Source organism: Lissotriton helveticus, chromosome 1_1, assembly GCF_964261635.1.
Source record: "Lissotriton helveticus chromosome 1_1, aLisHel1.1, whole genome shotgun sequence".
Lineage (NCBI taxonomy): Eukaryota > Metazoa > Chordata > Amphibia > Caudata > Salamandridae > Lissotriton > Lissotriton helveticus.
The window spans coordinates 59,268,171-59,281,453 of NC_136057.1; the positions used below are offsets into that span (position 1 = coordinate 59,268,171).

General features: G+C 47.4%; 1 protein-coding gene across 1 annotated transcript in view; it reads right to left on the bottom strand.

Annotated features, from left to right (window-relative positions):
• Positions 1-4,371: 4,371 nt before the first annotated feature.
• LOC144823427 (lysozyme g-like) overlaps positions 4,372-13,283 on the bottom strand; it is a 249,141-nt gene continuing 240,229 nt past the window's right edge. Inside the window, exon 8 of the mRNA XM_078681972.1 lies at positions 4,372-4,788. Within this exon, the coding sequence (XP_078538098.1) occupies positions 4,658-4,788 (131 nt within the window). The 3' untranslated portion in view covers positions 4,372-4,657. The remainder of the gene's footprint in view (positions 4,789-13,283) is intronic.

Consider the following 13,283-nt stretch of genomic DNA (forward strand, 5'->3'; position numbering starts at 1 on the left):
CAGCAAAAAGTGAAGTGATAACCATAGGGTGGGGGGTTTCCAACAAATAATATAAGGAACATTGGGTAATTAGTGCTTTGCAAATTACATGGAGGGCATGGGGGTGCTGCTCAAGGAATATGTGAGAAATTGTTCCATTTAGAGCACAACATTAAAGAATATTGTACAAACTCAGTGTTGTAATTCACAACTGCTGACTGGCTTCCAGGTCGAGTGCAAAGCACTAGTAACACACTCTCCTCATCCTTCTTTCCGTGTCTTTGGCGTACACAAGCGCAGTGTAATAATCTTGAAATAAATCCAGATTGTAAATCCAAGGTTTATTGAGAAGCAGCACAGTACTCCAGTCTCCAGGTTACATCAAGCTTAAAAACTCCAGTACATTTCATAACACAATTCTAAATAGAATTTCTCTCTACAGAGTGCATGTGCAACAACAAATATGCATTCTATTAAAAGGGAAATGTGTAGATGAATAGAGAATGATATTAAAAGGGAAATATATACAAGTATAGAATGCAACACGCAGTCTCTTTATACGTCTATAATCTGCTCTCCCCTTCTTTCTCTCTTTCTTTCACACCATTTCTCCTACACCGTCTGGAGTTCATTCACCACTTCATGCACAAACTACCTATCCCTCTCAATCTTCCTTTCTATCTATTCTACACAGATCTCACCCCCTATCTATTTACCATGCTATATCATTCCGATACACAAATACACTACACCCCACACAATTCGACAACTAACAATTCAAATTCAAACCACATAATTCCACTATAAACAACATACATCCACTCCACTGCAAGCAAAAAACATAAGTAAAACAAATAGTCATTTACAGCGCCAATAGCTCTGATTTTCACCAATGCGAGACCAATTTGCATTGCAAATGCTTGTTTAAATCGACTTTCCCTCTCGAATACGAGGATAACAGGGCAGCCTCATTCATCATGTAAGCACTTGCCTGTTCCTGGGGCAAAATTACAGTGAACTTATAAATAATAGTTCTCTTTCTCAGCCACTGAAAAGACTCCCCCACATTATGATCAACGCTTACTACTTAATTATTGAAACTAACAAATGGGAAACAAGCAATGGCAAACCCAACATGTTTCGCCTACGCATGAGCTACTGACTGCCAATGTGCTTTAGCCATGCTCACCAGTATGGCTGCTGTTTAGCATGGCTAAAAGAGTGGTGTGGAGTGTTGTAAAGTGGAGTGGTGTTCAGTAGAGTGGAGTATTATGGAGTGGAGGTGTAGAGGGTCGTGGAGTGGCGTGGAGTGGAGTTGAGCGGCGTGGAGTGAAGCGGATTGTTATGAGTAGTGTAGAATGTTTTGGAGTGTCATAGAGGGAGAAGAGTGTTGTAGATCTCAGTAGTGTACACTGGAGTGGCTTAGTGTTGTAGAATGTCATACGGTGGAGTAGAGAGGTGTGGAGTAGAGAGGAGTATCGTGAAGCGGTGTGTTGTGGAGTAGAGCAGAGTGTACAGAGTGGAGTGGCACAGAATGTGGCGGGGTGGTATAGGACAGAGTGGAGTGGAGCAGATGGTGTTGGTTAGAGTGGAGTAGAGTGTTGTAGTTCGAAAGAATGGAAAGCAAGCAGCCCTTTAGCACTGTCTGAGGAGTGTAATGTGGTCTAAACAAGAAAAAAAAAGTATTAGCAAAGCCAATAGGTCTCACCCAAGGGGATTTTGCATGTACATCAACGGATTTTTGGTTGAAAGTACACAAAAAAAGTGCTATGACGTGGTAAACGCTGGTTGCATCAAAGCACTTAAAAAAATCTTAGCAATACCATATAGTAGAGCGGTTTGGCTTTGTCAGTTGTGTTTACCACGTTGTACAGCAGCTGCCAGCTGTGCAGTATCCAGAGACTTCAGGTTCTGTTGCAGGGATTCTGCACAAACACAGAACTATGCACATAATTATAAGACCTTGCTGTATAGGGACTGGGCATTTCTACCACCTTAGCACCCATAAGCCCAGGACTGACTAGCAATAGTGTCTCACTTGCCCTCCTCCTCACTCACAGAGAAAGAAATGATTAGACACCCCAGAACACAACACTCCCAGATCTCTCAGGAATCGCGGTAACAAGACACACCCTTTTGCTCGCACTCTTCTAATTGTACACAATAAGATCTGACAGAGACACAAACCAGTTTAAAATATTTATTTTAACCAAGGTGCCCTAACATGACAATAAGATCTGACAGAGACACAAACCAGTTTAAAATATTTATTTTAACCAAGGTGCCCTAACATGCAGTATACGTGCCACAACTGGAAGGAAAATGCATAGTACAAATATAGTCGGCATAGCAGCTAGTCCGTAAATCATGAAGGGAGCTTTCATCATAGAAAGACAATAGAGCCTTACCTTCCTCCCCTTTGCTACGGAGCAGTATTATTATATATCTGAAGATCTCTGGGCTTTGTCGTCACGCCCTATACCTTAGCCTATAGATGGTAGATCTACATCTTAGGTGCAGTCTCGCTCTTCTCCCTGGTAAGATTCCTCTCCAAGTGTGTGCTATTTGTCTATCGCACTAAAAATCCAAGTATATTGTCAAAAACAACAGCTGCACGGTACGTTTTGTCTAAGAGCTAAGCCCTGGCCAGAACAAAATAACAAGGGGCATTGTTGTTCGACCTTGCACATCATGTTCAGTCAAAATCCCAGGAACATGCGGAGAGCGAACACAGCGATGAGTTCTCATGTGAACACAACCATAGAACATATTGCAAAAAAATAAAGACCTGAGGTAACATGTGCAAAGAGCAGGCAGGCTGCAACGTGCTCATGCAAACTTAGTGAAGACAACAATGTCCCTATGCGCCACATGACACTTTGAGCAGGTGAGATCCACTCGATCAGCAGGGTTCCCACAGATCACATCATTGCTCATGGGACTGGAAACTCCTGATCAGAAATCTACTCATGTACCATTTATACTTCGATGGGAACAGCAATAGAATGATGGGAAGTTGACCAATGACATCTGGTCGGGTGATAACAAGGTGCCAATTTGGATAAAGCATTCAGATGTCACACTGTGCAGGGCTTGTCCTTTAGAGAAATTAAAGTTTTCTCTATGCAGAACGTCCTTTTAAAGAGGTGGACAGAATCCAGCTAGTCAAGACTGTTAGCTGCTCACCCGTTGTGGCCCAACAGCTAGCTTCCAACAATTTGCAATAGTTGACTATTCATTTTATAGTTGCCCTAATGACAAACCAAACATGGCCCAGTTTAAGGCCTCATTTCTTGCAGCATATTGACCTTGCAACTTTCATGGGTACGACAGTTCTAGTTGCAGGATAGAAGCAGTGTATACGCACAATATCTCACTCACGGACCTCATTAGCGGTGACTGAGGCTCCAAGGTCAGGGCTGACGCGACTGTATCTGCAAAGCTTGTACAGTGATCTCCAACCTGGAGCCAGTGAATGCATGGTGAGTGCGACAGTCACATCATGCTGAAATATTCATTTTCAAGTTTCCAGTTAAATCCAGTTTCGTTGCATTCATAATCAGTCAACAAAGCAGAAATTACAAACATTGCAATAGCAAAGACCATGTAAAGCCACAAGACAGATAATCGTGAGGAAAACCTCGTGTCCTACAGGATAGCCCATCTTTGAGAAATTGGAGCCAGCAGGACGAAGAAAACAGCAGTGTGGGGTCAGGGACAAGAGCACAGGAGTGAAGGACGTGGAATACATGAAATGGCATGCAGTAAATGAAGGCATGCCAACCACAACACAGCAGATCAGCAGATTCTATCACAGTGACATATGCCATGCCTCGTTTAGTGCGACTTGCTGGCATCTTTCTGATCCACAGCCAGGGACAGGAGTGGGTCAGCAGGCTTAGCATCATTAGCCCCAAGGGCGATGCAGCAACACCAGCTCAGTGGCGACACTGTGCAACAATCCAGAAAGCAGAGGCTTTCCCAGCTCTATAAGAAGATTGACATTTGCCAGAAGACAAACACTATGCAGCTCTTTGCCCGACTGCTGCTGCTGCTGTGGCTGGTGCTTCTGCTGCTCTGCTGCGGCTCCTGCTCTGCTGCTGCTGCTCTGCTGCTCTGCTGGTGCTGGTGTTGCTCTGCTGCTCTGCTGCTCTGCTGCTCTGCTGTTGCTGATGCTCTGCTGCTTCTGCTGCTCTGCTGCGGCTCCTGCTCTGCTGCTCTGCTGTTGCTGATGCTCTGCTGCTTCTGCTGCTCTGCTGCTGCTGCTCTGCTGCTCTGCTGCGGCTCCTGCTCTGCTGCTGCTGCTGCTCTGCTGCTGCTACTGCTCTGCTGCTGCTGTGGCTGGTGCTTCTGCGGCTCTGCTGCTGCTCCGCTGCTGCTCCGCTGATGCTGCTGCTGCTCTGCTGCGGCTCCTGCTCTGCTGCTGCTGTTGCTGCAGCTGCTCTGCTGCTGCTGCTGCTGCTGCTGTTGCTGCTGCTGTTGCTGCTGCTGTTGCTGCTGCTGCTCTGCTGCTTTGCTGCTGCTGCTGCTCTGCTGCTGCTCTGCTGCTGCTTTGCTGCTGCTGGTGCTGCTCTGCTGCTGCTGCTGCTGGTGCTGCTGATCCTCTGCTGCTGCTGCTGGTGCTGCTGCTCTGCCACCTGTCGGTGCAGGAAGGAGAGGCGTTGGCTGAGTTCTTGCTCTACCAGTTCTGCTGATACCACTGAGCTCTGGCCACCACGTCGTTGGAGTAGTCGCCGCTGATAGTATGTCTGTCCACATCATCATAATCAGAGACTCTTCTTGGGCCACAATTATAGGCTGCAATTCCACCTGAAAGACAGAGGGACAGAGGCGTCAGTCCAGACTCAGACTGGCTCAGGGCTGCTGTGTGCACTAGATGGGCCCTCTCTGCCAGAATCACTAGCAGGTGACACTTTCCCCGATGCGACTATATTGTTATTGTGAATACACTACTCTTTTACCATATTATTATGTGAAGGCTGTTTGATACTCTTTGAAGGCGACGCTCCACACCACTCAATGCAGAGCGCGTCATTATTGGGCTCTTACTGCACTATTCAGACTCTTCATGGTTTAACTGCTGACTCCATGTCAGTGTGTTTATTTCACCCATTGACATTTTTACACTTTTATACACTTATGTTATATATATGAATGTATGACTTGTACAATATATTTGAGCTTCAGAATTTACTGTTAACACTATGGGCCTGATTCATAAAGGTACATTTTACATTTTGTGTAAGGTTAAGTATTTTTGGGTACTCACAAACTACAAGTTAATAGTAAGTTTACGACTGTAGAGATTCCACAGTCAGGGCGTAGAACATATAAAGATAGGACAGGTCTGTCTTGGTTTACATTAGGCCCTAAAACACAATTTCCCAGCCTGGCTACATAGATCAATTGAAAGGCATCTGAGCGGAAGGGTCAATCAAGCCGGCGTTCACTGGCAACCGAGGCAGGGCGGCACAAACATCCCCACCACCACCACGGCAAGCAGCAGAAGCATCCCATAAGGAGTGACATGAATAGGTAAATGTAAAGTAAGGTATGCAGGAGACTTGTATAATTATAAAGTTTAATGGAGAAAAAGCACAGCGCAACCGTCAGGTTGGTTGGAGAAATAAAACTGTCAAGCCCAGAATCTGGAACACAGAACATGGGAAGTACACGCAGGTACTTAGTTCTAGTTCCAGGAAATAAATAATAAAATATGATACACAATGTAACACATCTCATTCCTACAAAAAAAAACAATAAAGAAAAGAGAGGAGCATAAGGGAAAGAGAAGGGAAGGGAAAGAAATATATATAAAAATGAGATTATGACAAAAATCTAGAAGGTTCCTGTAAATGGGACATGTTTATGCCCCAACCAAACGCACAGCTTTGTGCAGCATTTGCGACATCACGTATGTATCAGTTTTATCCATATCTTCGTTTTTAGACCATCCATTTAATTCAACTTTAAACCATTTTTTCTTTTACATTTATACGAATCCACATGCGGAATATGTTGCTTATTTTCTAGTTTCTTGTATTTAAACTGTTCCCATTTGGACCTCGTGAATAAATACGATTGATGCAAAACTCATCACAGGCAGCGTTTATTCAATGAAAATCCAATGCATTTCGGGCTGTTTAGAGCCCTTCTTCGGGGGTCGCTAAAAATAATAATAAAACATTTGCCAATTACTAGTCAAATCTCCATTTACACATTTTCAAAAAACAGAAGCAAACACAGTCTGAATTACTGTTGACATTATTATGGGGTTCCGTTTATACAATGTGAAATATGTTCGTGAAAAACATTCCTATTTAACTTTATAGGCCTAATCCATCCTTCGTTTCACCTGGTTGTAATCTAACCTTAACACTCGAGCTCATTGATACATTTCCCTCCCTTCCCCTTTGCCATCCTTTGCCATCCTTTGCCATCCTCTATCCCATGATACTCAACCAGCTTCATACTGACCTTTAACTTGCCAACATTGTGCACTGTTAAAACCCCTCGGGCTGTTGTAAAAATACCCACTCATAAACACCTTAAACAGTCTGCATACTTTGAACATTCTAACGTTCCTCATTTTTAACTAATGCTGTCTCTACGTCCGGAAAAGTCTGCGTAAACTGTAATCCCCACATTTTCTCCAACAGTTATCCCGCTTAAAGTTCTATGTGTTCTTGGCGTACCTGCTGTGCACCTTTAAAAACCTCTCGTCCTCTCCACTTCTCCCATCAAACTATTCACCCGCTTTTCCTTCCCATTTAACAACCAGCTAAACTCCTCCGACTTCCGGCCTATTAACCGAGTGCTTACTTGCTCCTAATTGGCCCCATATTTACTTTGCCACCATTACACCACTGTCGTCATTTAAATAGACTCGGTGCCCCACAATGCAATGTCCCAGTCTTCCTGCATCCTTAATAACCATGCTGTTTGTATTCATGTTACTTAAAACTGTCGCCTCTGTGTCCGTGAGATCTTCTTTCATTTGACACTATAATTCACGAGGTCTGGATGGGCACAGTTTAAATATAAGAAACTAGAAAATAAGCAACATAATCCGCATGTGGATTCGTATAAATGTAAAAGAAAAAATGGTTTAAAGTTGAATTAAATCACGATTATTTCGGTGTATGCCCCCCCAAAGTTGCAGGCACGCACCCTCAAAGCAATCACCTCTATACTCATCGACACGGCAGACACGGTACAAATAGTGGGTGGGGATTTTAATGATGTTATGTGTGAAACACGGGATCGATCAGGGACAAACCGTACGCGGGGGACCAGTTCGGCCTTAGCACGACAGATGAATGCCATAGGACTCACTGACGTCTGGAGGTGGCTCCATCCTACACAAGAAGCTTTTACTCAGGGGCTCACAGGGTCTTTTCAAGACTAGACTATATATTCATGTCCAGACAGAATCTTACATCGAGTGACACGCCGGACTATAAAGCGAGGGGACTCTCAGACCACTCTCCGTTATATGCACAGTTGGGGCGGGAGAGAGAGGGGGGAGGGCGGGTTGGCGCCTAGCGGTTTGGGACATCCAAACACCAGAAATACTGCAGGGCATCAGGGCTTATATTAGGGTATACGTGGCCGAAAATGAAGGTACGGTTGACTCAGGGATCACCTTTTGGGAGGCGATGAAGCCGGTCCTGAGAGATCGAATACAGAGCAGGTTGGGAGAGGTGCGGCGGAAGCAGCAGGCAGAGGTAGCTAGTGAAGAGGCGTCTATCCTGGCCCTAGAGGCGGAATACCAGCAACGGAAGGAAGACGTACTACTTAGAAAACTGCTGGATGCACAAAGACACTACAGGGAGATGGTTACTGATGAGGCACGTACTCAGGCATTGGCAACTCTCCACCGATTATATGACGTGGGAGATACGTCCGGCAAACTCCTGGCATGGCTAGGCAGGAAGGAAAGGGCGGCGAGGTGGGTAGATCAGATCACATTGACGGAAGACAGACAGGTGCGCACGGATGAGGCCATAGCGGACGCCTTTGCGACATACTATGAGAGTTTTTATGGGGCCAGGGATTTGGGTACGAGTGAGGACGCGCAGTAGTACATGGGTGACATGGAGTTGCCGACTCTGTCCCCTGAGGCCAACGCGGCTTTAGAGGCGGAGGTGACACTGGAGGATATATCAGATGCCATAGCCTCGCTGAAACCAGGGAAGGCCCCGGGGCCGAATGGCTTCCCGGCGGAGTTCTTCAAACGAGCTACTGATTTGCTGCAACGACATTTATTCTTGGAGGCATACCAGGTGGAGAGCCTGCCGCCGGACCTCGCCCTGGCCACTATTGTCCCGATATACAAGGAGGGCAATGTGCCTCCTACCGTCCCATTTCCCTCCTCAATATAGAGATAAAGATCTTGGCCACTATTCTAGCTCAACGCCTGAGGTCGGTAATAACGGACCTCGTGCATATGGACCAGTCAGGGTTCCTCCCGGACAGGGCGACCAAGTTGAACCTCCGCCGCACCCATAATTGGCTGCAGGAGGTTAAAGGGAGAAGTGAGCCCCACTGTTTCCTCTCCCTGGACGCGGAGAAGGCCTTCGACGCGGTCCACTGGCCTTTCCTGATGGCGACACTGAAGAGGTTTGGGTTTGGCCCTAAGTTTCAGAAGTGGGTCCGGCTCCTATACTCGGCCCGAGGGCGCGAGTGCGAGTCAACGGGAGGCTGTCCCGTGAATTTCATATCGGCAGGGGCACGCGCCAGGGATGCCCACTGTCCCCCCTTCTATTCACTCTCACTATAGAAATTTTAGCGATAAGGGTTAGACAAAACCATGGGATTCGCGGTTTCTCGTGGGGCGACTCCGACGCAACGCAGGAGAAAATATCCTTGTACGCCGATGACGTGCTGTTGTTTGTGACCACACCAGACACGACAATCCCGGAATTGTTCAGGGAGCTAGATGGCTTTGGTGCGCGGGCAGGCCACACTATTAATTGGCACAAATCTGTCCTATATGACCCACAAGGTCTGGAGCGGGGGGAGTGCCTGCCGGGGCTACTCATACATACCAAGGAGGGCTTTCAATACTTGGGAGTATTCATCACTCTGGACAGGGGATTATCCTTTACCAAAAATATTGCCCGAGTTATGGAAAGCGCCACGACGGAAATGAACAGGTGGCGACAGCTCCCGCTCACCCTATTGGGCCGCGCGGCGATCTACAAGATGATTATTCTCCCGAAATTTCTGTACGCGCTGCAGAACGAGTACTACCCGCTATCAGCAAAGACTTTGAACAAAATTCATGCGGATCTTCGGGCCTTCCTGTGGTTGGGGAAACAACCGAGGGTGGCTCTGTCCACGCTACAGCGTCACCAATACAGCGGAGGGATTTCCCTTCCTAACTTGGAGGCGTACTATTGGGCGGAGCACCTTGCTCCGATAAATGAGTGGTTACACGCAGCAGCAGATCACCCCACATATGCGTTAGAAAGATCAAAGTTGTCTAACAAAAACCCACTGTACTATTTGTACGGGGGGAAGGTGGGTCCATTGTTTCTACCGGCCACGAGGCTTACGCTGACGGCGTGGAACAAGGCTACGAGACGTATGGGGTGGGACAAGAGGCCAACCCGACAGACGCCGCTGTGGCACTGTAAATGGCTGGGGGAACTCAGCAAACTGCGAGGCTTCGGAAGGTGGGACGATATAGGTATTTCAACAGTGGGAGACGTGATTGCAAAGGGGGAACTAAAATCCTTCCAGGCGCTTAAGGATGAATTTGGTTTGCACAACACTCAGTATTACAAATATGCGCAGTTGAGGCATGCATGGAGGGCACAAAACATCGCGCTCACGGATATTCCAGAGTACGCACCACTGGAGGGTAGGTTGCTCCAGGAACAGATATTGGGGCAGGCGGTGTCCCTTACATATAAAACACTGACCAACAATATGTTAGGCGACTTGCAAGATCTACGGAGCAAATGGGAGGCAGATGTGGGAGGTATGGAAGATTTAGATTGGGAGATTGTCCTCATGCACCCACGGGAGGTGGCGATTAAATCGAGGCTATGTCTCATTCAACTGAACGTGCTCCACAGAACTTATTTTGACAGAGTGCGACTCTTTAAAATGGGTAGGATAACGGACTCGGCGTGCCTTAGGTGCCGCCGCCAGAGTGGCGATTTGTTCCACACGATTTGGGAGTGCGACGCCATACAAGCGTACTGGGAACGCATATTCACGGAGCTAAGTGAGGTATTGGGGGTGGCTATACCACGCGACCCTAGAGTGGCTTTGCTAGGCATGACAACAGAGGTGGACCTGGCGCGCCCTTTGCTTATCTTCTTGGTGCTTGCATTGGTGGTGGCAAAAAGGGATATTGCAAAACACTGGGGAGCGCCCGAAACACCAGATATAGAGGAATGGAGGAGGGGATTGGACTTGTATATGGCCGCTGAGAGAGTAACTTATAAAGCCAGAGGGTGCCCCAAATAGTTTCGGAGAGTGTGGGCAAAGTGGAGACAATACCATGGCTTGGAGGGAGGCCGCTAAGGAGAAGCGTTGGATGACAGGAGGGCCCACAACGCAATGGATTGGACAGCAGTGAACTTAGGGGCTGCATGAACATTTGACGGATCAGACTACGTGTGAGGGATGGAGGAAGTCCTGCTAGGGGGAGGTGGGGTGGGTCCGAGGGGGGTGGAGAGGGGTAGGGAGTGTAGGCCGCTGCTTTGGGGGTTGTTTTCTATGTTCATGTCGTAAATTTAAGTATTACGTTGATGATTGTGGAGCCAAAAAAGTTGCGCAACTGACGGACAGAGGCGGAATGTTGACGCCCTGCCGATGGCTGATTTTCTTCATTTATGATGCTATCTGATGCAACAATAAAAAGAATTTTAAAAAAAAAAGTTGAATTAAATGGATGGCCTAAAAACGAAGATATGGATAAAACTGATACATACGTGATGTCGCAAATGCGGCACAAAGCTGTGCGTTTGGTTGGGCATAAACATGCCCCATTTACAGGAATCATTGTTGAATCAGGTGGCATTTGGGCAGGCCGCCAAACCTCGCTGCACGCAATCATTGATGAAAAGAAAAAAGTGGGAAGAATTCAGAAAATTAGGTGTGCATCCCATCTCTTTGAAAAATCTACAAGGTAACACAACAGGTCTGAAATTACTCTTAACTCTGGAAGCAATGGACTGAGAGGAATGTGAACTCTGTTGAAGGTTCTCATTGGGATCATTGTACCATGTCATAAATTTACACTTGACAACTTTTCTTATGTTCCAAACTCTTCCATCTTGAGTAATAACTGAATTTTTACACACCTTTACAATTTTGATTGGATTGCCAAACTTGGAAGTGCCTTTGGATAAAAAAACAGTTTTTTTGATTCTCACCCACTTCAAAACTAGGAATTTTCACTTTCATGTTATAATCAAATAATGCTTTCATTTTGTTTTGTTTAGTTTCTACACGTTTAGAAACTGGATTGAAGTCCACTTGATCAACATCCTTGTTGATATTTTTTACCCACCAAGGACATATGTCTGTAAGAGGTTCCCTGCCTTTGAGAAGCTGAAAGGGACTTACTTCAGTGACTGAATGTGGAGTAATTCGGTACATCCATAATCTTTTCCTCACTACATCTCTTCAAGAGTCGCCAGACCTACAAGCAACTTCAACAGAATCCTTAAGAACACGGTTAAATTGTTCAACTTGACCATTTTCTCTTGGTTCATAAAGGGAAGTAGTAAGATGTTTAATACCACATGAACAAAGGAAATTCTTCATTTCTTGTGATATGAGTTGTACTCCATTGTCCGTTACTAAAGTTCCTGGTGAGCCTTCTCGTGCAAAAATCTCTTTAAAGAAAGAAATGATGACTAGGTTGGTAGCATTCGCAACAAACTTGACTTCCGGCCATTAAGAATGGTAATCTATCAATCAATCAATCATAACATTTGAATAGCGTGCTACTCACCCGGTAGGGTCTCAAGGCGCTGGGGGAGAGGGGTCCGTTACTGCTCGAACAGCCAGGTCTTGAGTTGCTTCCTGAAGGAGAGATTGTCCTGGGTCCGCCGAAGGTGGATGACAGGTAGGAGAAGGCTCTTCCTCCGGCGGTGGCTCTGCGGATGCGTGGTACAGCGGCGAGGGCGAGGCTGGTCGATCATAGCTGGCGGGTGGGCGTGTAGAAGGTCAGACGGTTGTTGAGGTACTTGGGGCCCAGGTCGTGGAGAGCCTTGTGTGCGTGGGTGAGGAGCCTGAACGTGATCCTTTTGCTGAGGGGGAGCCAGTGCAGGTCTCTCAGGTGGGCCGAGATGTGGCTGTGTCGGGGGATGTCCAGGACGAGTCATGCGGAGGCGTTCTGGATGCGTTGGAGTCTTTTCTGAAGTTTGGCTGTGGTTCCCGCGTAGAGGGTGTTCCCGTAGTCCAGTCGGCTGGTGACGAGTGCCTGGGTGACCGTCTTCCTGGTTTCGGTGGGGATCCATCGGAAGATCTTACGGAGCATGCGCAGGGTGTTGAAGCAGGATGATGAGCCGGCGTTGACTTGTCTGGTCATCGAGAGGGAGGAGTCCAGGATGAAGCCCAGGTTGCGTGCATGGTCTGTTGGCATGGGAGTGGTGCCCAGGGCAGGGGGCCACCAGGAGTCGTTCCAGGCGGAGGGCGATGATCCCAGAATGAGGACTTCCGTCTTGTCTGAGTTCAGTTTCAGGCGGCTGTTCTTCATCCACTCGGCAACGTCTTTCATCCCTTTGTGAAGGCTGGTTCTGGCGGTGGCAGGGTCGTTGGTGAGGGAAAGGATCAGCTGGGTGTCGTCGGCGTAGGAGATGATGTTGAGGTTGTGTTGGCGTGCGATGGCTGCGAGGGGGCTCATGTAGACATTGAAGAGGGTGGGGCTGAGTGATGATCCTTGTGGTACGCCGCAGATGACTTCGGTGGCCTTGGATCTGAACGGGGGGAGGCGGACTCTCTGGGTTCTTCCAGCTAGGAACGAGATGATCCACTCCAGTGCCTTCTCTTGGATTCCGATGTTGCTGAGGCGCTGTACTAGGGTGCGGTGGCAGACAGTGTCAATCGCTGCAGAGAGGTCCAGGAGGATGAGGGCAGCTGTTTCCCCTTGTCGAGCAGTGATCTGATGTCGTCAGTGGCTGCGATGAGGGCGGTCTCGGTGCTGTGGTTGGCTCGGAAACCGGACTGTGAGAGGTCGAGGGCACTGTTCATCTCGAGGAAGGCGGCAAGCTGTCTGTTGACGGTCTTCTCGATGACTTTGGCAGGAAAAAGGAGGAGCGAGATTGGGCGGAAGTTCT